The sequence below is a fragment of the Bos grunniens genome, chromosome 3, assembly GCF_055505025.1.
Source record: "Bos grunniens cultivar Pamir isolate PY7600 chromosome 3, Bosgru_T2T1.0, whole genome shotgun sequence".
NCBI classification, from domain to species: domain Eukaryota; kingdom Metazoa; phylum Chordata; class Mammalia; order Artiodactyla; family Bovidae; genus Bos; species Bos grunniens.
This window is the reverse complement of record NC_141167.1, coordinates 91,691,058-91,716,042: the sequence shown is the minus strand read 5'-3', so window position 1 is coordinate 91,716,042 and position 24,985 is coordinate 91,691,058. Positions and strand designations below refer to the sequence as shown.

The following is a 24,985-nucleotide window of genomic DNA, read 5'->3' as shown; positions in this document are numbered from 1 at the left end:
AATAACCTTTAAACTGTGATTTTTCTGTGAAACTATGGAGAAATTTTCAATTGGTTTATAATTTTGAAGTTAACCCTAATAACTGTATAGTTGTTGGTGAAACAGTCATGCGTATAATATAGCATGTAATTCAGCATAAGACATTTTTCTGTGCACACGTGTCCGTGTTCACCAGACAGTATGTCTTCCATTTGGAATCATCTGAGCTATGTTTCCCATCACAGTACTAAGTGAAGTGTTCGGTTTGTTGTCCAACTCAATGAATGTATTTAATTCATTACATTACTGTACCCTCAGTACAGTCTCTGGTCTTCAGTGTCTATACTGAGCCAAGCTGTGCCATCGATGATTTGGGTTCTCTTATCCGCATCCCCTGTCACACTTACATACACATACATATGTTAATGAAAACGAATAATCTCCATGTAATTCCTGCTCATTAAGTTACCCACTTTGAAGAATCTCTTGAGGCAAATAGAAAGCACACAGATCTTAATGATAAGATTTTGTGAATGTTTGAATGGGAATAATTAAGAAACTTTATTATTACATGTGAAGTATGTACATGCAAAATCAGTGTATCATTTATACATACCCTTTTATGGCAGGAAGATTTTTGAGGTTTAAAGATGAATTTCTCGAGTCCAGGGATTGAGTTCAGACCTTTCTGGATTTATATCCTTGGCTCTGCTACATATTAGCTTCATAGTCCAAGGCAAGTTACTTAACATTTTTGCACCTCAATTTCCTCACCTGTGTAATGGGGATAATAGCTACCTAATAGGGTTGTTAAGGTCAAACGAGGTTATCATGTAAGGTACTTAGCATAAAGTACTTAACCCTTGGTAAATCCACAATAAACATTTGTAATTACTATTTAAAACCCTTTAAAAATCTTTTGCTGACAGATTTCCTAACTGTGAAGATAGAAACATAGAGGGCAAGATAACTGAACTAGAAGTGATTGCCAAAATTTTGCAGCCATTCTAAATACTGCGTGAGAGTTACAAATTTTTTTTTTTTTTTAATAAGTAAAACCCCTTTATAGTGATTTACCTTTGGAAGGAACTGATCTGTAAAGGCACTTCAGTGTTTTGACAGGTGACTCATAGAAATCATGAGTAAGAACAATTATCTCGAAGCCAGGATTGAGCAGCTCCATGCAGATTTCAGGTGAAGAAAGTAGATGCCTTTTTTCTCCTACAAAAACACTGTTCTATTTTTATTTGAATTTTTTACACATTGAATTCTTTAGCTTAAATGCAGTATTTAAAATTGTTTACTCCAGTGAGTTGTTTCATTTATGGTTTTGATGGTTTATAATTGGTTTAAGTGATTTTTCAGGTGGGTAATTTTTTCTGTATGTGTACTTGCTCATGTCAGAACCTTGAAAATCACTTTTTTATCTGCACTGGGCCCTCATGGTGGCACGCAGGCTCTTCACTGCAGTGCTCCGGCTTCCTCTGGTTGCGGTGTGTGGTTTTCCCCAGTTGCCGCTTGCAGGCTGTCTCGCTGTGGCACGTGGTCTCTAGAGCACGTGGGTTCAGTAGTTTCAGTGCGAGGGCTTAGTTGCCCCATGGCAGTTGGGATCTTAGTTCCCTGACCAGGGATCAAAACCACATCCCGTACGTTGGAAGGTGGATTCTCAACCGCTGGACCACCAGGGAAGTCCTGGGAATCATTTTTGATTCTCGCCTTTCTCATACCTCACATCCAGTCACCAAGTCTTTGAATAATTATCTTTTAGATGTTTTTCTAATCAGTCCATTCTTTTCCATCCCCATTTTTACCACCCCCATCTAAGTTAATATCTTCTGTTTTTGAACAGGATTCTGCTTTTCTGCTCTGAAATATACATGGCATCCCTCTTTCCCATACCCACCTATTCATCTCAAAAACTCATGTGTATTCTTTGAAACGCTAGTCTCATCATTTAGAATCTACCAATGGTTTAGTATTTCTTTGAAGGTAAAAATCTGAAATCTTTTTAGCAAGGTATATAGGCCTTCCTTGTTGAGAAATATTTTTGAATCTTTATGTTTGAAAGATTTTTGCTGGGCATAAAATTCCAGTTTTAGGACTGTTGTTACTCTGCTGCCTCCTGAGTTGCATTGCTTCTGACAAGAAGTCTGTTGTCATTCTCATCTTTGTTCCTCTGTGTATAATGTCTCTTTTTTATAAACTCTGGCCACTTTTAAGGTTTTTATCTTTTTCATTGAATTTGTGCTGTTATAATGTGTATTGCTGTAGTTTGGGTGTGTGCGTGTGCTTGGGATTTGTTGCACTTACTGGGCCTCTTGATTTATAGTTTTCATAAAATTTGGGAAATGTTTAGCTGTTGTTTTAGAAAAATTTATTTTTTAATTGGTGGAAAATTGCTTTACAATTTTATGTTGGTTTCTGCTATATAACAGTGTGAATCAGTCATATATGTATATCCCTTCCCTCCTGAGCCTCCCTTCCCTCCCCCTACCCCTCCAGGTCATCACAGAACACCAGGCTGGGTTGCTGTGTTATTAAAATGTTTCTGCACCCCATTCTCCCACCCGCTTCTGAGATTCCACCTCACAGATGTGTCAGGCTGCTTGAGGTTGTCCTGCAGCTTACCGATGCTCTATACAATGTCCCAGTTTCCTGTCTTCAATTTTGGGTAGTTTCTGTTGCTGTGCCTTCAATAATCTCATTTTGCTGTTAATCCTACATGGTGTATTTTGTCTGCAGAAGTCTGATACTGCTCTTTTGTTTTTATATCTTTTATGTCTGTCTTTAACATGCTCTTTCTTTTCTCTACATTGCTTTCATAACATTTATAATAGAAATAGTAAATAAGAACATTAAAACAGCTATCATCTATGTCATTCTGTGGTTTTTTAAAATTGATTTATTTTTCTTCTCATTTTGGGTCATTTTCCTGCTTCTTTACATGCCTTAGTAATTTCTTATTGGATGTGAATTTTACATTGTTGGGTGTTGGGGTTTTGTGTGTGTGCCTCCTTTATTCTTGAGCTTTGTTTTAGAATATAGTTAAATTATTCAAATAGTTTGATCATTTTAAGGCTTGCTTTTAAGCTTTTGTTAGGAAGGCCAGAGCAGCCTTAAACCTGGTGCTACTTTTTTCCACAACTGATGCAATATTTTTCTGAGCACTCTACATGATGCCCTCTTCATGATGGGGTTTTCTCAGTTTGACTGTAGGAACATGAACTATTCCCAGCTCAAGAATTTTTGGCCTGATTCTTTTTGGTGGTCCTTCCCTGTTGAGTATGTCCTTGTGCTGATGCATACTCACCTGAACACTTGAACTCGCAGCACATTTTTTTGAGCTCTCTCCTCTCTATGCAGCTGTCTTTTCTCTGGTACTCTGCCTGCTAATTCTAGCTGTTCTGCTGCTGCTAAGTCGCTTCAGTCGTGTCCGACTCTGTGTGACCCCATACACGGAAGCCCACCAGGCTCCCCCATCCCTGGGGTTCTCCAGGCAAGAACACTGGAGTGGGTTGCCATTTCCTTCTCCAATGCGTGAACGTGAAAAGTGAAAGTGAAGTCGCTCAGTTGTGTCTGACCCTCAGCGACCCCATGGACTGCAGCCATCCCCAGAATGCAGGAGAGTACCTGATTCCATAATAGGTATATAATGTAAATGTGTAGAATGAATAGACTTCAAGTAATTTACCATTTATGCAGTTTTTGTTTTTTTTCTGTTAGGATGGAAGAGTTGTACTCTTTGTGCTTCATTTATTCCTGTATGGTAATTTCTAGAAACTTGGACTTTTGATCCACCAAAAGGAGTAATACTTTAGGATTTATCTGTTACTGAGAAATTAAACCGAGATGTAAAAACAGAACTAGATTATGCCATTCATACATTTGATTGAAAGTCATAACCATAGATGGATAAGAAAAATACCTGTTCACTTACTTTTATAATTTGTTGTTTTGGGAAAGAGTCTGTCTCTTAAAATTGCCATGGAGGTATAACTTCAAACTTCCTAAATATGTACATTATGCTTCATGTATAATAAAACCACTTTGAAAAGTTGAATAACCAACTACTTTCTTAATTGGGGTATGGTTTTCTTGATTTTCAGAGACAAGTAGAAAAATTCTAAATACCAGAATGTCCTACAAAGTAAAGGTTATGGGCAGGTCTGTTTTTGGTTCATTGTATCTATAGGTAGGGCTTACAGGTGGTGCTACTGGCAAAGAACCCACCTGCCAATGCAGGAGACATAAGAGATGTTGGTTTGATCCCTGGGTCAGGAAAATCCCCTGGAGGAGGGCATAGAAACCCACTCCAGTCTTCTTGTCTGGAAAATTCCATGGACAGAGGAGCTTGGTGGACTACAGTCTGTAGGGTCACAAAAGGTTGGTCACAACTAAAATGACTAAGCATGCGTCTAGAGGTCAGCGAACCTGTGCACTCTACAAACAACTCTCTTTCAAATTAATAAAATTCATTTTAGAAATGTTTTAGATGTACACACTCTGTAATGGGGCAAATGGGTCTAACTCTCCAAATACAGTGTATGACTTGGGATTATCAGGAAGTAAATTCATTATTAAGAAGTAAACTCCAGGAGATGGTGAGGGGCAGGGAGGCTTGGCGTGCTGCAGTCCACAGGGTCAGAGTCAGACACGACTGAACAACAAAATTCGTTAAACTTAATCTCGTCTATACAGGTATTGACTAGTTTGGTCATTTAAAGTAATCCTTTGCTTCTTGCAGTTATTGGTGTGCATCTTGAATAATGAAGTTTGAATTTCACAAATGTGCAATAATTCCATACCTTTCCTGCAGTACATCCTGAGCCTATAAGCTGTAATAAGGTATTACTCAAGGTAACAATTACTGTTTTATATTAAGGACAAAATAAGCCTCGACTTGTGTTTTCACTAATAGTTCACTTGGCTTTAATACAAACATTGTATAATAGACAAATACCCACAAGATTCTTTGGAAAAATATAGGTTCAGGCTAAATTAAAGCACTTGGCTATGTTTTTGTGTTTTAATGTATATATGAGAAAGGTTGAGTTCTTTAGCAGATAAATTCTACTCTTCATAAGCCTTCATACTCCTCTCTTACACTTAAGGTTCTGCTTGCACAGAAACATTGAAAACATATCCAAGTTAGTGAATATCTTAAAACTAATTCAATTAACTGAAGCAAAGATTATAGAGTTGATGTCATAATTATGCTGTGCTTTAAACCAGTCATTGTATTGCTGATAAACCTTAATAGCATGAAAAATAAAGAGCTGCCTAAATAAGTAAATCTGTTATTGTTTAAAAGTACAAGCAGTTCTCAGCATTGGAGCATGCCAGGATGATGTGAGAAGTTGCTCTGATGAATCCTTCATGCCAGACTGAATCGTCACGTTTTGTGACTGAAGTCTGTTCACACCAGCGTTCCTAGTTCTTGGCGCTCACTCTGGACCAGACTTCAGCCTAAGCACATCTCTGTGGAGGTCAGTAGTTAAGACTGTCACACAGTTTAATTTGGGTATTCCTTGCTTTCTTAAAACCCCATTCTCTTTGAATGTTGGATGCAGTAATCATGAAACTCTTCATTAGTCCATGTTGAAAAGCATTTGACTTTTTCTACATGAAAACATCTGACTATTTAAAAAGGAAATGATCAAGATGTGCTCATGTAGAAATAAGAAAAATCACATGCTTTTCTATTTCAGAAGTCTTGGACACAGGAGTTGACTCTGTGCAGAGGCTACTTGGTCCCAAAAATTTGATGTGAGTTAGAAGACAACAATATTACAGGCTGTTACTGATTTCTCTAGGAAGACAATGTGATGCATCCCAGAACATTTTTGCTGTTGTGGTCAGTTCACTAAAACAACAAAATGATTTTGGTGCCACTCTGTGGGCTTCGCTAAGACACACATCTCCATGATGGAGCTTGGAAGCCAGAGGTTTAGGGTTTATTTTCAATATGAGTTGATGTAATGGTAGGTTCAGGAATTATTTTTCTCAAGAGTATTCAGTTAACCATGGTCTTAAACTAGGTTTCAGGCATTATTCATATCAAGAATTTCAGTGAAGTCAAGACAAAACACTTCACTGTATAAGTAAGTACAACCTGTAGTAAACAAAATGATTTAAAAAATACTGTGAAATGCCACACAACCTGATGAAACAGCATTTGTGGGAACTGGACTTACATTGCTATATCCATTAGAAATGTCTAATAATTTCTAGTAACATAAGTACTTTTCTCTCCCTGACAGTGTAAGAAAGGATTGGGGGCAGGCTAACAAATTATTTACACAAAACTACAATGAAAGGTATGAAGGAGGTATAATGATATTCAAGTCAAACTAATTTTAAACTTTAAATGTATTTAGAGATAAAAGTATAACTATACAGGTAAAGTCATCACTGTAAGAGTCTGCCTGATTGTAGGACTTTGAATGTTTGTTACTCACAAGGATAAAAATCTGAGGACTCAGACCATGATGAGAATTAGCGCCACAAGCAGAAAAACAGTAAAAAGAAATGCAAGTCATGAACTGATTTTTGTTTTTTTAATATCTATATAAAAAATAACGAGCGATTTACAGATCTTTCTCTAATCAGAACCTCAAGTGTATATATAAAGGTACTGTACAATATATAAACATTTACAACCAGTACATCCATATTTTGCTTAGCATTCCAAGGCCACATTGCTAAGTCAGTACAGAATCAGTACAGTGACCGGTTACTTAGAGAGGAAAGAGCCACATCAAACTGACAACAGATGACGTCAAAGTTATGTCACAGTTAACAATAAAAATAGGATTTTTATCACTAATTGTGGACTATAGGGAAAATAAATCATTTCTGTGGTACTAAATTCTTAGCATTATCAAGCCTTCTAATTTGTCTCTATTCAAGTAATTACAATAGGTAGGTAAATATAGTTCTGGATGAAAAGGGGGTTTCAAAAAAATCTCACTCTGGGAAGAATGTCTTATCTACAGGGGCTTCGGTTGTTACATTAAAGAATTTCACAGTCAGATTCTGAGAGGGAAGGACCTGAACATGATGTGTTTCACAATAACAAGATGAACCGAGGGTGACAGAACAACAGCGTTCAAATACTCCAGAAAATGGTTTTATTCCGAGAATGTTCCTTTATTTATAGATGCTACCGAATGCTAGTTTTGGGGGCTGAAAAACCCGGATCTGTTTTATGGAGCTAAAAACTGTTAACCACCTTCCAGTAAGCATCTTTAGTTAGACCTTAAAAAAGAATTCTGAAAATTTGTACACGCTAAGCAGATGTTTACTGTCCTGTTTTTAAATAAGTTAATATAGCTAGAAATTAAATACGATCTCGTAATGTCTACCACCACGTCTGTCCTCCGTTGCTGAGCTAGTCTCAGGTAAGTTCTGCTTCTACACACCTGCTACCAGATGGTCCTTCATCTGGCAACAGACTGTGAAACTGGTTTTGTGATTTAAGTCTCTCTTCAAATATATAGTATGTATTAATGACTAAATGACTTAGCATTAATAGTTCAATCAAAATATCCAGAAACACAAATTTAGATTTCAGAAATTTCAAATAGCAATAAGTGATATTTCCACATGCCCCTTGGTGGTGTCATAATAAAGTAACAAATAGAAGGGTGAACTGAGATGGTTGATCAATTAGGGTTGGATGACACAGTTCATCTGTAACATCTTTAACAGTTATTTAAATGCCTTACCCAGCCGAATTACAATAAACAAAATCGTAAGAAAGTCAGTATTTGACTACATTTTTTTTTCTTTCCAGTAGTGATATTTGGGAGTTTTATTTTTAAACGGGGACATCATCAGTAGCTGTTAGGAAAGGTAACTGCCATCTTTAATAATGAGTTAACAATCTCTTCTGCAAGGGCTCAAATATTTCTGTCTGTAAACATGCAACATGCTATTGAGAATATCAACTTCCGAGCCAAGCCTACTTTTTTCATTACTGTGGAAATAGCTGAGTGAGAAGGATAAAGTAGACATGATACAGTAGATAACTTGGCACAAATATAAAATGAGTTGTAACCACATTATGAATGTCAACATGTCATTTGTTCAGACACTCATGAGGACGAGCTGGGTGTCCTGAGCAGGGCGTGTCCGATGAGCACTGGGATTCAGCTCCTCCTCAGCGCAAAGGGAGACAGTGGGCTCTTAGCAATCCTACAGGCCCTTCATGCAGCCTAGGTAACCTGATGCTCAAATTAAAATGTCCTTATATGTGCTTCAGAATTTTCGGAAAAAAAGATTTTGGTGGGGGTGGGGGGAAATGCTGCTTTTTTCTAAGAAAAGATTGCAACTTGTTTTTCTTTGTTTTACACTAAAGGTCACAGCCGCTTCTCAGCCACCCCAGTGGCGCCTGCGGCTCGGCTTGCACTTGGTACCTTCCAGGGCCCTGGAGTTATTGGTATTTTCTTAGCGGGAGAACCACTTTCAGGTTTGAACCCTCCGCTCTCTTTGTTTTTGTCAGCCACCTCAAGTTCTTTTCTTTTGTGATCTTCCGTTTTGCTTAAAGCCATTCTTTCGTCAGGTTCCTGCTTTAGCTGCTTCTCTGATATTCTGACATTTTCTCCTGTTTTATCTTTACTAGAACTCATCTGTCCGGAGGTTGCTTTCTTGCCTCTTTCATTTTCTGGTATTGCCCTACTAGTAACGTTGTTAGTCTTTTTGGATGGAAGAGACCTTTCATCCACTCGCTTGCTTTTTTTCTCTGGAGACCTGGTTCTGTTTTTTCCAGGCTGACTCAGATTTGTGTCTCTCCCGAAAACACCTGATCTTTCTTTTGCGTCTGAGATCTGCTCAGCATTATCGCTAGCATGGCCCCCTGCTCTTCGACTCGCATTTGACTGGTCTTTGCTGCCTTCGGTTTTTTGCTGCTTCTTTGGGCTTGAAGACCGTCCCCTGCTTTTTCCACAATGATCCTGTCCAGAAGCTGTCCCAGCGCCAAGCTGACTGCTTTTATTCTCGCCTTTCCTGGGGCTGAGCGAGCGATCTCTGGGTCTTCTTTTGGGGTCATTTTTTAGAGGACTGGGAATCTTTCCTGCATGTTCTTCCAGATGTTGACTGGCTGACTTCTTGGGACTAGCAGACCTGCCTCTTGGTGTGATCCCGTTTTCTGCTTTCAAGAGATTTTTCTTATCACCATGCCCATGACTGTTAGGTGGGTCCCTTTTATTCACATTTTTATGAAGAAGAGACTTATGTTTTATATCAGACTGATTTTCATTTAAAGTGCTTTTCTTTTCAGGCACAGTGTCCTTTAATTCTTCTGCCTTTTCACATATCTGAACTCTCATCAATGATTCTTCAGTTACTGGCACATGAGACTCTTCAAATATGGAAGCAGAGTGCGAAGGTAGGTGACATGGTGACTGTTCATCATAAATCACATTGGGAGATGGAGGGTTATTAGTGTCCCAGTCACCTAAAAAAGTGATTTTGAGAAGAACATTATTACATTTTAGAACTATAATAGGAACAATTAAGTTTTGAACTTTGATATCCATTTGAATTTTACTGACTGTTTAAACAGACTGAGTATTTTATAAAGTTCATGTATATCTCTATATAAATGGCAGATGTATACAGACAACTGTACTTGTACATGAAAGGTAGGCTGTTTCTTTTATATATATATATAAAGTAAGAGCATTCGTTTTTCTAATTACTTTTCATAAGTACAATAATATATGATGTGTAAATTCTTTATAAGTAGTAAAAGCCCAATAAAAAGCTTAAAAGAAATAACTAATAAAATTGGACCAAATTATCTGGTCCAAGCAGCTTACTAATTTAGCTATTATTGATGGATATAGCTTAAAGATTTGCCAAAATCCACTAATAAAGGAAACCAAACTATGGTAACCAGAATGGAGTTCATGGGCATTTGTAAATAATTCTCTTGCATTAAGCTGTTAAATTTAATGTCAAAAGGAAACTGAAAAGTGCAGAAGATAGAAGTAGATGTATTTAATAGCATCATTTTTAATTAAAAAAAAAAAAGAAGGAAGTGATTTACAAGACATGCAAATTTACCAAATCTTTTTAAGGAAAGACCAAGAAAAGCCCTGAAAGCCTTAATGTTGCTCAGGTTTCACGTAGGAGCACAGACCGGAAGGAGCCAAACCTGAAGAAGGAAGAGAAAAAGCCTAGGACTGTGTAAAAAAATACATCACAGCGCAGTTAGCAAAGATGTCACCGGGGACGTATGATTTACAAGCAGATGATGGAAGGTAATACAGTCAGAGAATTACAGCCTGGAAGGGGACTACAGGAGATGATGTCTGCACTTAACCACAAGCTCTACGGGGAGGAAGGAAGCTGGAGGGGACGAGGACCAGTGGGGTGGTACTGTAAGCCAGTGCGCTCAGCTGGAAAAGGGTGGTTTCTAATACTGTGATACTTCAGAAACACACAGTGAACCCAGGGAAATGGTCCCAGGTCCAACTCTTTGTCTCCAGGTACCGCTATAGGTAACTTGTTTTTGACAAATGACCAGAAAAGCCTAAGGTTCTTACTCTGTTCCTTAAGAAAGAAACTCATCTTACTATAAGGAAAAAAGTAACATTTGAAGAGATTTTAAATGTTTTTCATGACATTAAAATCCTTTGCCTCTCATTCTTATTTTCTCCAGGCACATTTCTCTGCAAAAGCAACTATATTTTCTGTTGAAAGCAGCTTAACATATATCCTGTTGTAATAAAAGTCCTGTATGAAGTCACTTATTTTGTAATATTATAATTTATAGTAACTATGCTATGTAACTAACTTTAGATGGTTCTTGTGGTTACCTCTGAATTAGCTATTAATAGTAAAATATCTGTCCCTTCCAAATAGTTTTTTTTTCCTTCTGCTGCCCCCTCCCTGACACCCTCTCATATACAGGCAAGCTACTTTACTTACCATGGTCAGGTATCAAGCCAGTTCCTGGCCTCAACAGAAGAAGAACTTTATTTCCACCAGCCTGAATGAGCTCAATTGCTCTAGTATGCGTGATGCCTTGTGTGGGTTCCCCATTGATTTCAACAATCTGGTCACCAACCTAGGCAGGAAATATTCACAGAAACAACAAATGAAATGATACATCCTTCTTCACTCCTGTTCTGTCATCCCTGCTGCTGCTGCTAAGTCGCTTCAGTCGTGTCCGACCCCGTGCGACCGCATAGATGGCAGCCCACCAGGCTCCCCCGTGCCTGGGATTCTCCAGGCAAGAACACTGGAGTGGGTTGCCATTTCCTTCTCCAACGCATGAAAGTGAAAAGTGAAAGTGAAGTCGCTCAGTCATCTCCAACTCTTAGCGACCCCATGGACTGCAGCCCACCAGGCTCCTCCGTCCATGGGATTTTCCAGGCAAGAGTACTGGAGTGGGGTGCCATCGCCTTCTCCATCTGTCATCCCTAGAGCCACCCAACTCTGCTGAAGCGCTCTCATTTGTGAAATATTTAACTTGTGCACGGTGCTGTAATGCTAGAGTTGAGGAGTTGGACAGGTGGTAGCAACAGGAAGAGACAATGTCTGGTTTTATTTACAAAATGAAAGTTTATATGCCTAGTAAGCAGGATCTGGGCATCTTGAAACCAAGAATCAAATTCCAAGTTTTCAACCAAAGCTTAAATGGTGGGAGAGGTGAAGATCTGACCCACATGGTCCCACAGAGCTACCTCTGATTAATCTGCCTGTGAAAGTCCAACTTTAGCTGAAGATCCTAAAACCTAGGAAGGTGGCTTCTCATCTTGGAAGCCTCTCCCGGCCTCCAGGGAGAACTGCCCACTCCTTCCTTTGTGTTGCCACTACACTCTGTACACATATGAGGCATTACATAAATGACACGTTTCTAGATATTAAAACTAAGAAAATTCAGCTTGGAGAAATTCATCCTACTATGAATACTTGTTTAAAACCAATTGCTGGCTTACACTAAATGCCTTCTGTGTACAATGATTTCCCTAGAAAACAAAAGCTCAGATCAGCATAAAATGCCTCCAGTACCATTGCTATTTACTAGAAATGTCTGTAGTTATTTGAAAAGGAAAAGTACAAATGACTGAAGTCTAACTTTTTCAAAGGACCCGCTTAAAGACAATGATGGTAATGATTTTAAAATACAGTCGATTTTAAACTTATTTCAAGGTGACAAGCAACTGAAGGGTACTGGTCTCAAAACAGAAAATTTGAACAATGGACAATTACTGAAATTCCAAAAAGCAATTCAAATATTTGCAAGAGCTGACTAAAACAATGCAGAAATAACAGAAGAGGAGGCAGTGATTAAATAACAAAGGTGGGTAGGACAGCTCTGTATCCACAGCTGGGGCAGAGCACAGTGGCTTAGAAGCTGGGTTTTGGAGGCATTATAATGTCTGTGGTTCACTTCTGGCTCTACCTCGTCCTAGCAGAGTGGTCTCATGTTCCTGTTAGGTGGAGATAACATTTGTACCTCCCTCCCTCCTGGGGTTTTGGGGAGGATTTAATGAGATAAAAGCATGGTTATACAACAAGCACAAATGTTAATTTTCAAGTGATCTATTTTTTGGTAAAAAAAAAAAAAAAAAGATTTAAAGTGTATTAGGATGAGAAAGATTTAACTGTAGACTGCAGCCCATTCTATACAATGCAAAAAATTTTCAAATAAGACTATAGAGTAGTTTTATTGCAATTTATTAAAAAAAAAGCGATAAATGGAAGATCTCACAAGACAGATGGATTTAACATACAAAGTAGAAAAAAATCCAAAAAAAAGCCAGCCAAAGAAAGATGATAATAAGCATAACAGGATGAAGAAAAGTAATAAACATAATTCATAAAATTCTTATATCCAGAATAGGTATATAAGTGAAAAAGTCAGTGCCCAGATTTCGTTTAATAAGTGATTAGAGAAAAGTCATTTTCATGAGGAAACACAGATGATGAATTAGCACCAGATAATTAGGGAAATAATTCCTCTGATAATTAGGGAAATGAAAATTAAAAGTAGATACTATTTGGTGCATGGTTTGGGTACATCTTGTAAAAACATGACTGAGGTTATAATTAGTTTCAATTATATTCTTTGGGTTAAATTCTCTGTCCAAACCTGCATATTCCTTATTGTTTCAACATAAGTAAACTGCTATAAAACTTGTAATTGAACAGCTTTGCCACCAGATGTCATCTGTGTTTAAATTAGGGTAACGGAGAGGAGGCCCTCACAAGGGGGAAAGTTCTAAACTGGACTATACAAAGCTAAGGATAGAAAAATCACATCTTTGGGAGGGAAATGTAACCATTCTTATAAGTTTGTTACTTAAGAGTGAAGTAAGCCAGAAGGAAAAACACCAATACAGTATACTAACACATATATATGGAATTTAGAAAGATGGTAACAATAACCCTGTGTACGAGACAGCAAAAGAGACACTGATGTATAGAACAGTCTTATGGACTCTGTGGGAGAGGGAGAGGGTGGGAAGATTTGGGAGAATGGCATTGAAACATGTAAAATATCATGTAAGAAACGAGTTGCCAGTCCAGGTTCGATGCACGATACTGGATGCTTGGGGCTAGTGCACTGGGACGACCTAGAGGGAGGGTATGGGGAGGGAGGAGGGAGGAGGGTTCAGGATGGGGAACACAGGTATACCTGTGGCGGATTCATTTTGATATTTGGCAAAACTAATACAATTATGTAAAGTTTAAAAATAAAATTTAAAAAATTTTTAACATGATAAGAATATAAAAAGTGAGGAATACACCTGTTGATAAAAAAATTCAAGGTCAGGTTTTTGTCCTATTGAAAAATAGAACTGTGGGGGATACAGGAGAGGAGAAGAGAGAAATGAAGAGAGGAAAAAATTAGGATAGGAAAAAAAAGTGTTCTTTAAAAAGCCACTTTAAGACAGTCTTGCAATTTTTAAAACATCCACTAAAATGTATTAAAATGACAAAATATTTTTAACAGATTGCTTACCTTATCTTGCAACCCATTAAGAAACTGTATGCCTCCCAAAGAAATTGAGTCCAGCGACATGAGCCGTGGCCTGACACCAAGGCCCACAGACCCGGCTGAGTGACAGCAGGCCTGGGTCCCCTGTGGCTGTGACTTAGTCTCCCTGAGCCTCAGTTTTAATCTCTGCAAGTGGGGGTAATGCCACCTACCTCACAGTTTCTGTGAGACTAAAACTAATACAAGTGAAAACATGTGGTCTGGAAGATAACAGTATCTAAATCTGTTTCTGTTCTATGTTAAATATTTCCATCTATTCCCTAATATGAACTTTTCCCATTCGGTTATTTCTCATTCCCTTAGCCCAGAACCTTTTTTATTCTCTCTAAATTTTAATAAGGTTTAAGGACCAGCTGAAGACTCACAAAATTTACAGATCCTCTCAACATCTTTCCATCTGTATCAAGAGTTAACAGTTTCTTGCTTTAGGGAATTACACTATTAAAGTTTATGAAGGAACAAGCAAACAGTGTAAGGCCTATCTACCCAGTGAAAGGTCCTGGGAGTTAAATAGTAAAGAAATTCTCTCATTATCTAGAAATATAAACTGCATTCTATGCTTTCAGTAAAGATGTCTGGCGCGTCTACTATCAGTGTTTAAGGCACTGCCTCAGGTGCTGAAGATACTGGAATAATAGGTACAGGATACAAAGCACAGTGTCAGCCTAACAGAAACGATGCAGGGGAAGAGGTGAGAGGCCAGAGCGGAAGGCAGGCAGGATGCCCAGGTGGCTCCACGCGCCAGTGTCAGCTGGAGGTAAACGCACATCCTTTGGGGAAGTGGTCACCCAAGTAAGCTGTCCTTTACAACAAAGCTCCTGTCATCCTTACACCAAGTCAAGATTTTGATAATTTAGTAGCCAGAAAAATAATTCTCTGCAAAGCTGACCTATTAGAGTTCAGAATAAACCCAGGCATAGCAGTAATAGCTTGTTTTCTTTTGTTTTCAAATTTCAGAGCTTTTTATATTAAAGCTGACTTAATCGCAGAATTCTAAAGCTTCTGTTCATTATAAAGAATAACATGTTTTAGAAGTAGACTTTGAATCCTTGAAGGCCTCCTTGCTTGCCTTTTATTTAGTGAGATTGGTGTATCTGAGTTGAAACCAATATTTCAATTATATCCTAGTTTTTGGCTTAATTGAATTGTGATATAATATACAATGTATATATAATATACAATTTAATAACAAATATATAATAATTTAAACAACTAAATGCTTATTTTTAAAAAGGCAGGGAGTTGAGAAAAATGATGAAGAAAACCAGAAACAAACATGCCATCCCCATAAACAGTGCCTCAATCTGCTGTTACTAAAACTTGAAAGAAGTTTGCTTGGGCCACGTATTTCACATGTAGATCTACATTTTGCAGGTTAGGAAACTGAGGTTCAGAGATGTTACCCAACTATGCACAGCTGTAAGGTGGCAGAACTAGAGTTTGATCCTTGTCCTGTCTGATTTCCAAACCATGTTCTCCCCACTTTATTAAACTGTCTCTATAGGAAAGTGAGATGCTAGGGCTTCCCCAGTAGCTAAGATGGTAAAGCATCTGCTTGCAATGCAGGTGACCCAGTTTTGATTCCTGGGTCGGAAAGCTCCCCTGAAGAAGGAAATGGCAACCCACTCCAGTATTCTTGCCTGGAGAATTCCATGGACAGAAGGGCCTGGTGGGCTATTAGTCCACAGAGTTGCAAAGAGTCAGACACAACTGAGTGACTAACACACAGAAGAAAGTGAACTGCGTTGAGCCAGCAGCTCAGCTTTGGCCACACTAAGACTCTGGCCATCAGCCCTCTCATTGCCATCAACACCCTCCAAGCTCTGCTTCTGCTGCTCTGCATTCTCACTCTCCTAGTCTTTTCTACCTTCTCTAGTTCACTAATGACAGGCCTTATACAGAGTCCTGCCCCAGCCCACAACTCTCCAAATCCTCTCCTATAGTGAACTCACCCATGGAAAAGGTGTCAGTCATCACTTCTGTCTGGGAAACGACAACCTGGAACTTTACCTCTTGTCCTAATTGCCAGGTAAATATTTACACCTGCATAACCGGCTGGTCCTTCAACATGACTACAGCTTAGTACATTATCAGTCTCTCTCCCACTGGCCTCCCTGATGGTTTTCTTACAGTGCAGACAGGGTGAAGCCTCTAAGCCATCCTTGACTCTTTCTTTTCCTTCATCCTTCACTCGTGTAATACTTGTCTGTCATCTAAACTGGGCTTTTCTTCATTAACAGTTGATCCCACAAGCATCATTTAACTTCTATCCAAAGTATTGGGTCAGCCAAAAAGTTTGCTTGTGTTTTGCTGTGAGATGTTACGGAAAAACCAGAACATTCTGGCCAACGCAGTATTACCATCCAAGCTACATGCCCACCAGCACGACTGGACGCCTAAACGTAGCTAAGCTATCCCCTCGTCCTTCCGACACTCCCAGAGACCGATTTTATCAGTGTATTGCTCTGAAAGGAACTCTGGTGTTAAAAACCTGTGACTTTCCAGTGTCTTGGGCCTACATATTGGTGACTAATCTACTTCATATTCCCATTTTCTTCTACTGCCCTGTGTATATTCTAAATAGCCTCTCGGTAAACTTGACCACTTGCAGTCCCCTGTATACGACGTGTACTTCCTTCCTTTTGCTAATTTCTTCAGCCTGGAATGTTTTCTTACTCTCTCCCTATTAAAATCCTCTCAAACTGTCCAATGCCACCTATTGTATGAAATTTTCTCTACTTGTACTCACCTTTCTTTGAACTAACAAAAGTCTAGTCCTTTAGAGAAAGGATGGTATCTTGTTTGGGGGGATTACTCTTCCTCCTAACTCACTGAGTAGCATATATAAATTCTTGGGTAAAGCAGACACTTAATACATGTTTATAAAATGAGTCCTGGGAGTGGAGCAGTGATATGGATAATGAACACTCCAACCACCCAGAAGACTTTTCTGATTGTTATTAGAATATACCATCTAATAATCTGCAAGGGAGGGTCATTTGCCTTTCTAGTTAGCTTACTTAGTTTAAAAAGAAAAAGGAAAATAAAAATTCCTCTTTTCCTGATGCCTACCAGTAGTAGGAGGAGGAAGTCCAAAGCTCTCTTGAAGTCACAGAAGGCTTTTAACACAAGAGTTCCCCTCAAGAGCAATACACTGATAAAATCAGTCTCTGGGTGTATAAAGATGGATGAGGCAATAGGTAGGGGGAAGGTTGTCCAGATTTAAAAATTTTTACTTATAACCTATCTGAATACCAGTGAATTAACTGTTTCTTTAAAAATTGAGGCCAGCAAATAGCTTCAACGTAAGATTCCTCTAAGTAACAACCGGAGAGGGAAGGAAGTATCTTTTTGCAGATCCATTAAACAATCCATCCTGAAATGTCATGAACAAAGGTACAGTGTTTCAGAGAGTCCTACAAATGATGACAAGGTCAGGAGAGTCATGCCCATCAATTTTTGGCTACATCTAGAAGTAGCTAAGAGAGAAAGAAAAAATCCTGGGACTCTTGTTTCTTGGAAGAAGTAGATGATTCTTTTCATCCTGGATTTCCCAGGATGAAAGTATACTTTATTTATTAATCCCTTTGCCCATGAATGTTGACTATGTAAGTAAAATTTATTTTTTCTTACTAAAGTCAAGCTGGTGCAACCAGCCTAACTGCAGTAGAGAAGAGCACCCTGCAAAGAGGAAATGAAATCATGACAAGCATCTGCCTTTCAGGTTTTAATGATGGAAAGACTTGCTTCATAGACTCAAGAGGTTTCTGCATTCCTTTTAATCAACTATTTTCAGAAGTTTCCAGTCTGGAAACTGGGTTGCAGTTTCCAGACTGGAAAAGGATTGCAGACAGAAGCCTACTCACGTGAATTCTGCCGTCTTTGATGGCAGGACCGTCCTCAGCAAGACGAAGGATGAACAGCCCCATGTTGTACTCCTTCCCACCCCTGAGGCTGAATCCAAAGCCCCGGGGGCCCCGCTCCAGCTCCACTGGGTAACAACCGAGGCCCTAGAGAGAGAAGTGTAAGAAAAACAAGTTGCATGGACTGCTTTATTTACAGTATGAAGAAGGACTACTTTTATGGCTGGAAGAAATGATTTATCCTCTGAATATGCATTTTTATTTAAAAAAATTGAAGTATAGTTAATGTATGATGTTAGTTTCAAGTGCACAGTAAAGCAATTCAGTTATGCATACACACACATATGTAAAACTCTTCTTTTTCAGGTTCCTTTCCATTGCAGGTTATCACATTGAGTGTAGTTCCCTGTGCTACACAGTAGGTCCCCGTTTACCTATTTTACATGTAATAGCATGTATATGTTACCTTAAACTCCAAATTTATCCCCCACTCTCTGCCCCGCTATTTTCTATGTCTGTTTTCTATGTTTCTGGGTCTATTTTTGCTTTGAAAATAAGTTCATTTGTATCTTTTTTGATTCCACATATAAGTGATCCCATATGATATCAATATGCATTTTTGTATTATAAAGAAGGGATGTAAATTGGTTGAAGGGCTACTTGATTTCTATAAATACAGCCTACATAAATTTGAAGGTTACATGTTTTCTCGACTAGTTGGTCAATATACAACAGAACAGAAAACAGAATTTTGGAAAGTGTTTCCTTTAAGTATCTTTTGACTAATTTCCCTGAAAAAAGAAAACAACACAAAAAAACCCCCAATCCTACTTTGATAGCTAAAACACTGCTATTTCTCGGTACTTAACCAAGGGTTCAAATTTCTCCAATAGAAAGTAAACTTCTCTTTCTCTCTTTGCTTTCTCTCATGGACACTAACAGAATGCCAAACACAAAGTAAGTCCTTAGGAATGATCAAATCTGGGAACAAATTCATCTGAACTGATCTTCAATTAAAATTCATCAGTGTCAGTGACTCAGCCACAGAAAAGACCAATCTGCATCTGGGGGGAAATCTCTGGTACCTGATTGTGCCGACCGCCGACGACCGAAATTGTCGCGGTGTCAGGCTGTGCAAGGTGCTTGTGGTCAGACCACGAGTGTCTGTAGGAAATGGAGACATCTTTTCCAATTTCACCTTCTGTGGCACTTCTACAGGAGAGAGAAATCAAGTCATTCTAAGAACTGAGAAAAAGAAAAACAGCCTAAATGTAAAGGTAGATCAATTTCCTTTCCTTTAAGAGCTGAACCTTACCATTCTCCCTCTGACAAACTGCTATAAAGGCAGACTGTCTGAAGCAGAGATGCCAGGCAAAAACTGGCCATTAACTGTAGCATGGCTTAAAGTCTACCAACACCTCCATGCTGGGTTTTTTTGTTTGTTGTAAGAGTGTCTTAGCACATTTTACATCAAGGAAAACTGCACTCAAGTCACTGAACTGGAGGGCAGATAAGCTGACCTTGTCACAGTGAAAAATGGCTCTCCTGCAGCACCAATGCCCGTGAAGATGCTGAATTTCTGGAAATTTAGTTTTTGTTTCATGGATAATATATTCAACAAAAGAAAAAAATTATGCACAACTTCTGCTCAGGTAAGTCTGAGAAGACAGTAATCCATGTGGGTCTAGGCTTCTCTTCCAAAACTGGAAGGACCAAGGGCAGCAGAGTAGGGGCTAATCCCCACTTGTCAGCAGAATGGATGGTTACCCTGCACCCTGGGCCAAGGCTGGGAAGAGGGAGGAAGGGACAGAGGGATTGGAGGATGGAGGTCTCGTCTGGACCTTACTGGCTGGCCTCTGCATAACTGTGTGGAGATGGGGGTGGGTGGGCAGGTAATGAAAAGTGGGGAGACAGAGAAAAAAACCAAAACCTGAGAAGAGCAGCCCTACCTGTCCCCAGGTATGTGGTTGGCCTGTGACTGTCCCATAGGCCTGTGCTGCAGGGCTGGGCTTTGCCTGGCGGAGTTTGTTCCTGATGGTGGACCAAGATGCTCTGTTCAAAGGCAAAAATGAGAGAAATAAAAATTTGTACATAAAAATGTGGAGGCTGAGAAGATCTATGAAAGTGAGCCAATAACAAGTCCCCAACGGTAGGGACTGTTGTCTGCAACTGAAATGTTATGTCTTTTCCCCTGTGGCTTCTGATGGATGTTTATGTTTGGAGAAAACAGGAATCATTCTTACTGCACCCACTCTCCCTCTTGCACCATTGTTTTGGTCGCCTTTCCACCCAACATGGAAACAGAAGTGAACACAGTCCATCATTATTATTGAGAGGATGGAGCTCTAGGAACTTGTCTTGTAAACCAATTTATGGGTTTCCCAGGCACACTGCTCATAACTGGTAAACTGCCCTAGGTGACAAAGACAGGTTTAAGAATGCGGGAACACAGAGGCCAGTCTGGAAACCACACACATATCCTTAACCTGCACCTTCAATATGGCAGTAGTCATTTCACCTGACTCTAGTGTCAGACACAAACTTAGACAATCATCCTGAGTGTTGACAAATGTTTATAAAGATTTTACTAATTCTGTTTTCTCAGAGCACAAACGAAAAAAAGAAACATTTGTTTCTGTATCCTCCTCAACAGCTCCAGAACTCCTGTTGTTCTTTGACAGATTTCATAACTAAGTTAAGTAGCTGCTTGCATCTCGAATTAGATGCCAATTCATGGGAGATGACAGTTAAAAGACACTCCTCAGGTTGTTCAACTTGCATTTTTAAAGCTGAAACTTTCTAATGTTTTATCACACCAAAATTTCAATTCATGAACTATTTAAAGTATCAAAGAGAGAGAAAAAGACTTCCCTGGTGGCACAGTGGGTAAGAATCCGCCTCCCAATGCAGGGGACAAGGGTTTGATCCCTGGTCTGAGATGCCGCGGGGCAGCTGAGCCCCTTGTACCACTACTACTGAAGCCTGTGCACCCAGGAGCCTGTGCTCTTCAACAAGGGAAGAGCAATGAGAAGCCCAGGCACCGCAACGAGAGAGTAGCTCCTGCTTGCAGCAACTAGAGAAGGCCTGCACAACACAATGAAGACTCAGTGCAGTCAAAAGTGACACATCTTTAAAAGAGAGAGAACACAGATTAATGATTAAGACCATGAACTTCAGAGCAAGACTGAGGGGGTTTAAGCCAGATCCCATCATTTGCTAGCTGTGTGTTTCTGAACACATAACTTCTCTGTGCTTCTAATCATCTCATCTATAAAAAGGAATTACAGCTACCTCATAGGGTTATTAAGTTACTATATGCTAGAACAGTGCCTGGTATATTACTATAAAAAATGCTTCTATTAAAATGATTATGGCTATCATCATAATGTGGGCTATATTTCTCTCAAGATGTACACTCTGAAATACTGACCTAACTTGAGCAAAAATGTCCCATGTAGGGGCCATTTTTAGGTTAGAGTATGTAGAAACTGATAAAATCTGAATCTCAGAATATAATGAAGGCAGAAAGGCTGACGTGAAAGACACGGAATATGAATGGTTAGTAAGCAGTTTCTATGGAGAAAACGGGCTTCAGGGTCACTAAGTGCACTGCTCTTTTATGGCCTGGATTAAGTTGTTTCTCGTCAAAGTTCTTGGGACTGAAAACACAGATAAATAATTTATTCTTATTTAAGAACTTCTTGTAACTGAAAGCATTCTGAAAACACAGGCCAGAGTATAAACAGTGGTGGGAGGACAGTGATGGTATCTGGCTAAGCTGTGGCAGCCCCGGAGGCTTTCTGATGCTCCGACTCTGCCTGCTGGGCTTGTGTGTCTACGTGGGTTTCAACACCATGTACCAGATGTACAGGTGGAGGCCCAACTTTGCAGAACTCATCCAGAGGGTTGTCTTTCCTCTTTAAAGTGAAATGATCCAGGAAGGGAGAATGGAGCATGAATTCTTTTAATTTTAAATTTTGGCAGGGGTGTGACCTGGAAACTTGTCTGTTGTGCGTTTATTCACTATCATGAATTTAATTTCCCTAATTACCTTAACAAATTACTTACACTGGCCTCCTTAACCCCCAGTCTCATCTTTATTCTGCCTCCTGGACTCCAGGCCCGGCACAGACACTGAAACACGCCACGGCCTTGCTTAGGAACCTAGGGCAACTTTTTATTGCTCCTGAGGTACTATCCAAATTTGTCACCTGGCACTCCTGGCATCACCTGTTCAAAAATGTCATGTCCTCTGTGAAATCTTACCTGGCTCCCTATGCCCAGTTTTCATAGCGGTTACCTCATTATGTCAGAGTTGGGTTAAATACCTGTCTCCTCTGCGAGACTGTGGACTCCTTGACTGCAGGAATCACCCCTCATTCACATTCCTGTGTCCATTATAAAGTCCAGAAGTCCTTTCACCCTTTGCTTACTGGGTATGTCAATTTCTAGTTACCTGTCTCTAAACTTGAGTAGTCATTATAGAGTTGAATTCTGTCATTGTAACTTCATGGCTACTATCGAGGCAATAGAATCTGCTGGGAAATATTACATCTATCAACGAGATGACTGAAAGATAACTGTACCTTTGTATTAATTAGTCCAACTTAGATAATTTTTTGGCTTCACTATCTTGGCTAGAGGAATGGGTATGTAACTTCAGAGCAGGACAGTATAAATAAGCTGATCAATTTCAAATTTTCCTCTACCTTCTCCTGAGGATAAGAGACGTCACTGCTAGGCAAAAAGCACCACAAATTGATGCTTATTCTTACAGTTACATGTTGTTTTTTGCTACCCCCTTCAAGGTTAAATAAACTTTCATTAGTATTTCTTTTAATTTTTAGTCCTTCAAACCATCCTATATAACATCTCCAATTTATGTGTAAAAGACATTCTACTTCTCAAAGTTAAATATTTATTCCACGGTATCAAACAGGCCTATGTTTTCTCTGAATTTTATCTGAAAATTCTTCAAATAGTAAAGCAATGGGTTAAGTACATCTTTACCTCAATGAGAAACTTTTTCTAGAGTTTCTACATGTACCTACTTAAGAAGAAGTGTATTCAGAGGGCTTCTCAGGTGGATAAACACAAAATTCCACAGTTAAAACTATAGCAACAAACATAATATATTGGCAACCATTTTACCAAGAATAAATAAGAACCTTATGAGAGAAGGTTCTTATGTGTATATATATATATGTGTGTGTGTGTATAGAAGAACCTTATGAGAGGTTCTTATATGTATGTGTGTATATATACACACAAATTCTTAAAAATTATATATTAAAATTATATATATATATAATATACATATAGATAATAATAAACCAGCAGAATAGGATAGAGAGCATGATTAAAGAGGAAGTTAACATACAGAAGAGATGGCTCCACAAATCAATGAGGAAGTACTACTATCTAATAGCTGGCACTAGAAAAGCTGGCTCGCTCTAAGAATAAAAACTAGAACTATAAATAAAGTTAGGTTCCAGATGGATTAAAGACCTAAATGCAAAATTAGGAATCTAATAGATGATAATGTAAGAGAAAGTCTCTGTGATATGGGGTGGGGAGCAATACCTTATTTTAAGCAAAACTTCAAAAGTATAAGCCATGAAGTAAAAATGGACTGATTTGGTGACATCTAAATTAAGGATCTGTATAATAAAGGGAGCCATAGTTAAAGTTAACATACAGACGACGGGAAAAGGTATTTGTACTTTCTAAAACTAAATTTGGCTAATGCCTATCTAATTCATAAGGAATCTCTAAATGCCAACAAGAAAAAGACAGCAACTCCACAAGAAAAATGAGTAAAGATTCTGAAGAGGCAATCCACAAGAAAAACAGATGCTCAAATTCATGGGTAAGCAGAGAAATGCAAATTACCTACCAATGAAGTAACACTCTCCATACTGTACCCTAGCCAACTTGAAAGCTGGATAAGGCCAGGTATTGGGGGAAGGGATGTGAAGATAAGGAACCCTCAGTGTTCTGCTGGTGGAAACGTAGATGCCGCAATTACAGAAGAAAATCTGATAGTACAGTACCTGGTCAAAGTAAGCAATTTCTTTGATCAATTCACTCCAATAAATTCTCACACAGTTTTATAAAATACATATACGAAAGTGTACGAGGATAGTTTGTGATAATGTGGAGTGGGAGACAATGTGGATTTGGCTGTCTATTGGGGAGCAGACAAGTAACGAGTGGTAAATATACAGTAAGGAGAATGGTCAAGCACTTAAAAGCAATCGATACGTTTACCCAGCAACTTGGATAAATCCTGAAGGCACATAATGCTCTGGTAACAAAAGAACAAGCAACCAAAGAAAAGATCAATGAATTTAGACTATATCAACGTTAAACTTCTGTGCATCAGGAGACAATATCAAGAAAGTGAAAAGATAAGCCACAAAATGGGAGAAAAGACTTGCAAACCACGTATCTGATAAGGATCTAAAATCAGAGTATAAACCTTATAATTCAACAATAAAAGAAACAACCCAATTAAAAGTGAGCAAAGGATCTGAATAGACATTTCTCCTAAGAAAGATATGTAAGTGACCAACAGCATATGGAAAGACAATCTCAGTAGTCACCAGGGGGTACAAACCCAAACTGCCGCCTCACACTCACTACAAGGGCTCACACACACAAGACTGCTGCCTCACACTCACTAGGAGGGCTCACACACACAAAACTGCCGCTTCACACTCACTAGAAGGGCTCACACACACAAGACTGCCGCTTCACACTCACTAGAATGGCTCACACACACAAAACTGCTGCCTCACACTCACTAGGAGGGCTTACACACACAAAACTGCCGCTTCACACTCACTAGAAGGGCTTGCACACACAAAACTGCCGCTTCACACTCACTAGGAGGGCTCACACACACAAAACTGCTGCTTCACACTCACTAGAATGGCTCACACACACAAAACTGCTGCCTCACACTCACTAGGAGGGCTTACACACACAAAACTGCTGCCTCACACTCACTAGGAGGGCTTATACACACAAAACTGCCGCTTCACACTCACTAGGAGGGCTCACACACACAAAACTGCCACTTCACACTCACTAGGAGGGCTTACACCCACAAAACTGCCGCTTCACA

General features: G+C 39.1%; 1 protein-coding gene and 1 long non-coding RNA gene across 16 annotated transcripts in view; one reads left to right on the top strand and one right to left on the bottom strand.

Annotated features, from left to right (window-relative positions):
- Nucleotides 1-1,045: 1,045 nt before the first annotated feature.
- On the top strand, nt 1,046-10,732 carry LOC147376085 (uncharacterized). Of its 4 annotated transcripts, XR_015160727.1 has the most exons (7): nt 1,046-1,173; nt 4,724-4,836; nt 5,291-5,465; nt 8,339-8,449; nt 9,069-9,172; nt 9,260-9,367; nt 10,103-10,732. It is a non-coding gene; the product is annotated as an uncharacterized LOC147376085 (long non-coding RNA). The 4 variants fall into 4 exon arrangements; XR_015160724.1 differs by lacking the exon at nt 1,046-1,173 and having other exon boundaries at nt 2,506-4,836; XR_015160723.1 differs by lacking the exons at nt 1,046-1,173; nt 4,724-4,836; nt 5,291-5,465 and having other exon boundaries at nt 8,312-8,449.
- The window catches only part of MAGI3 (membrane associated guanylate kinase, WW and PDZ domain containing 3), a 292,911-nt gene continuing 274,448 nt past the window's right edge, over nt 6,523-24,985 (bottom strand). For 10 of the 12 annotated variants that reach the window (XM_086391923.1, XM_086391925.1, XM_086391926.1 and 7 more), the window contains 5 exons: nt 19,806-19,908; nt 18,942-19,068; nt 17,860-18,003; nt 10,915-11,053; nt 6,523-9,436 (listed from right to left, as the gene is read on the bottom strand). In XM_086391923.1, the coding sequence (XP_086248049.1) occupies nt 8,340-9,436; nt 10,915-11,053; nt 17,860-18,003; nt 18,942-19,068; nt 19,806-19,908 (1,610 nt within the window). In that variant the 3' untranslated portion in view covers nt 6,523-8,339. Of the gene's footprint in view, nt 9,437-10,047; nt 10,139-10,914; nt 11,054-17,859; nt 18,004-18,941; nt 19,069-19,805; nt 19,909-24,985 lie in introns of all 12 variants that reach the window. The other 2 variants (XM_086391929.1, XM_086391930.1) reach the window with 1 other exon arrangement.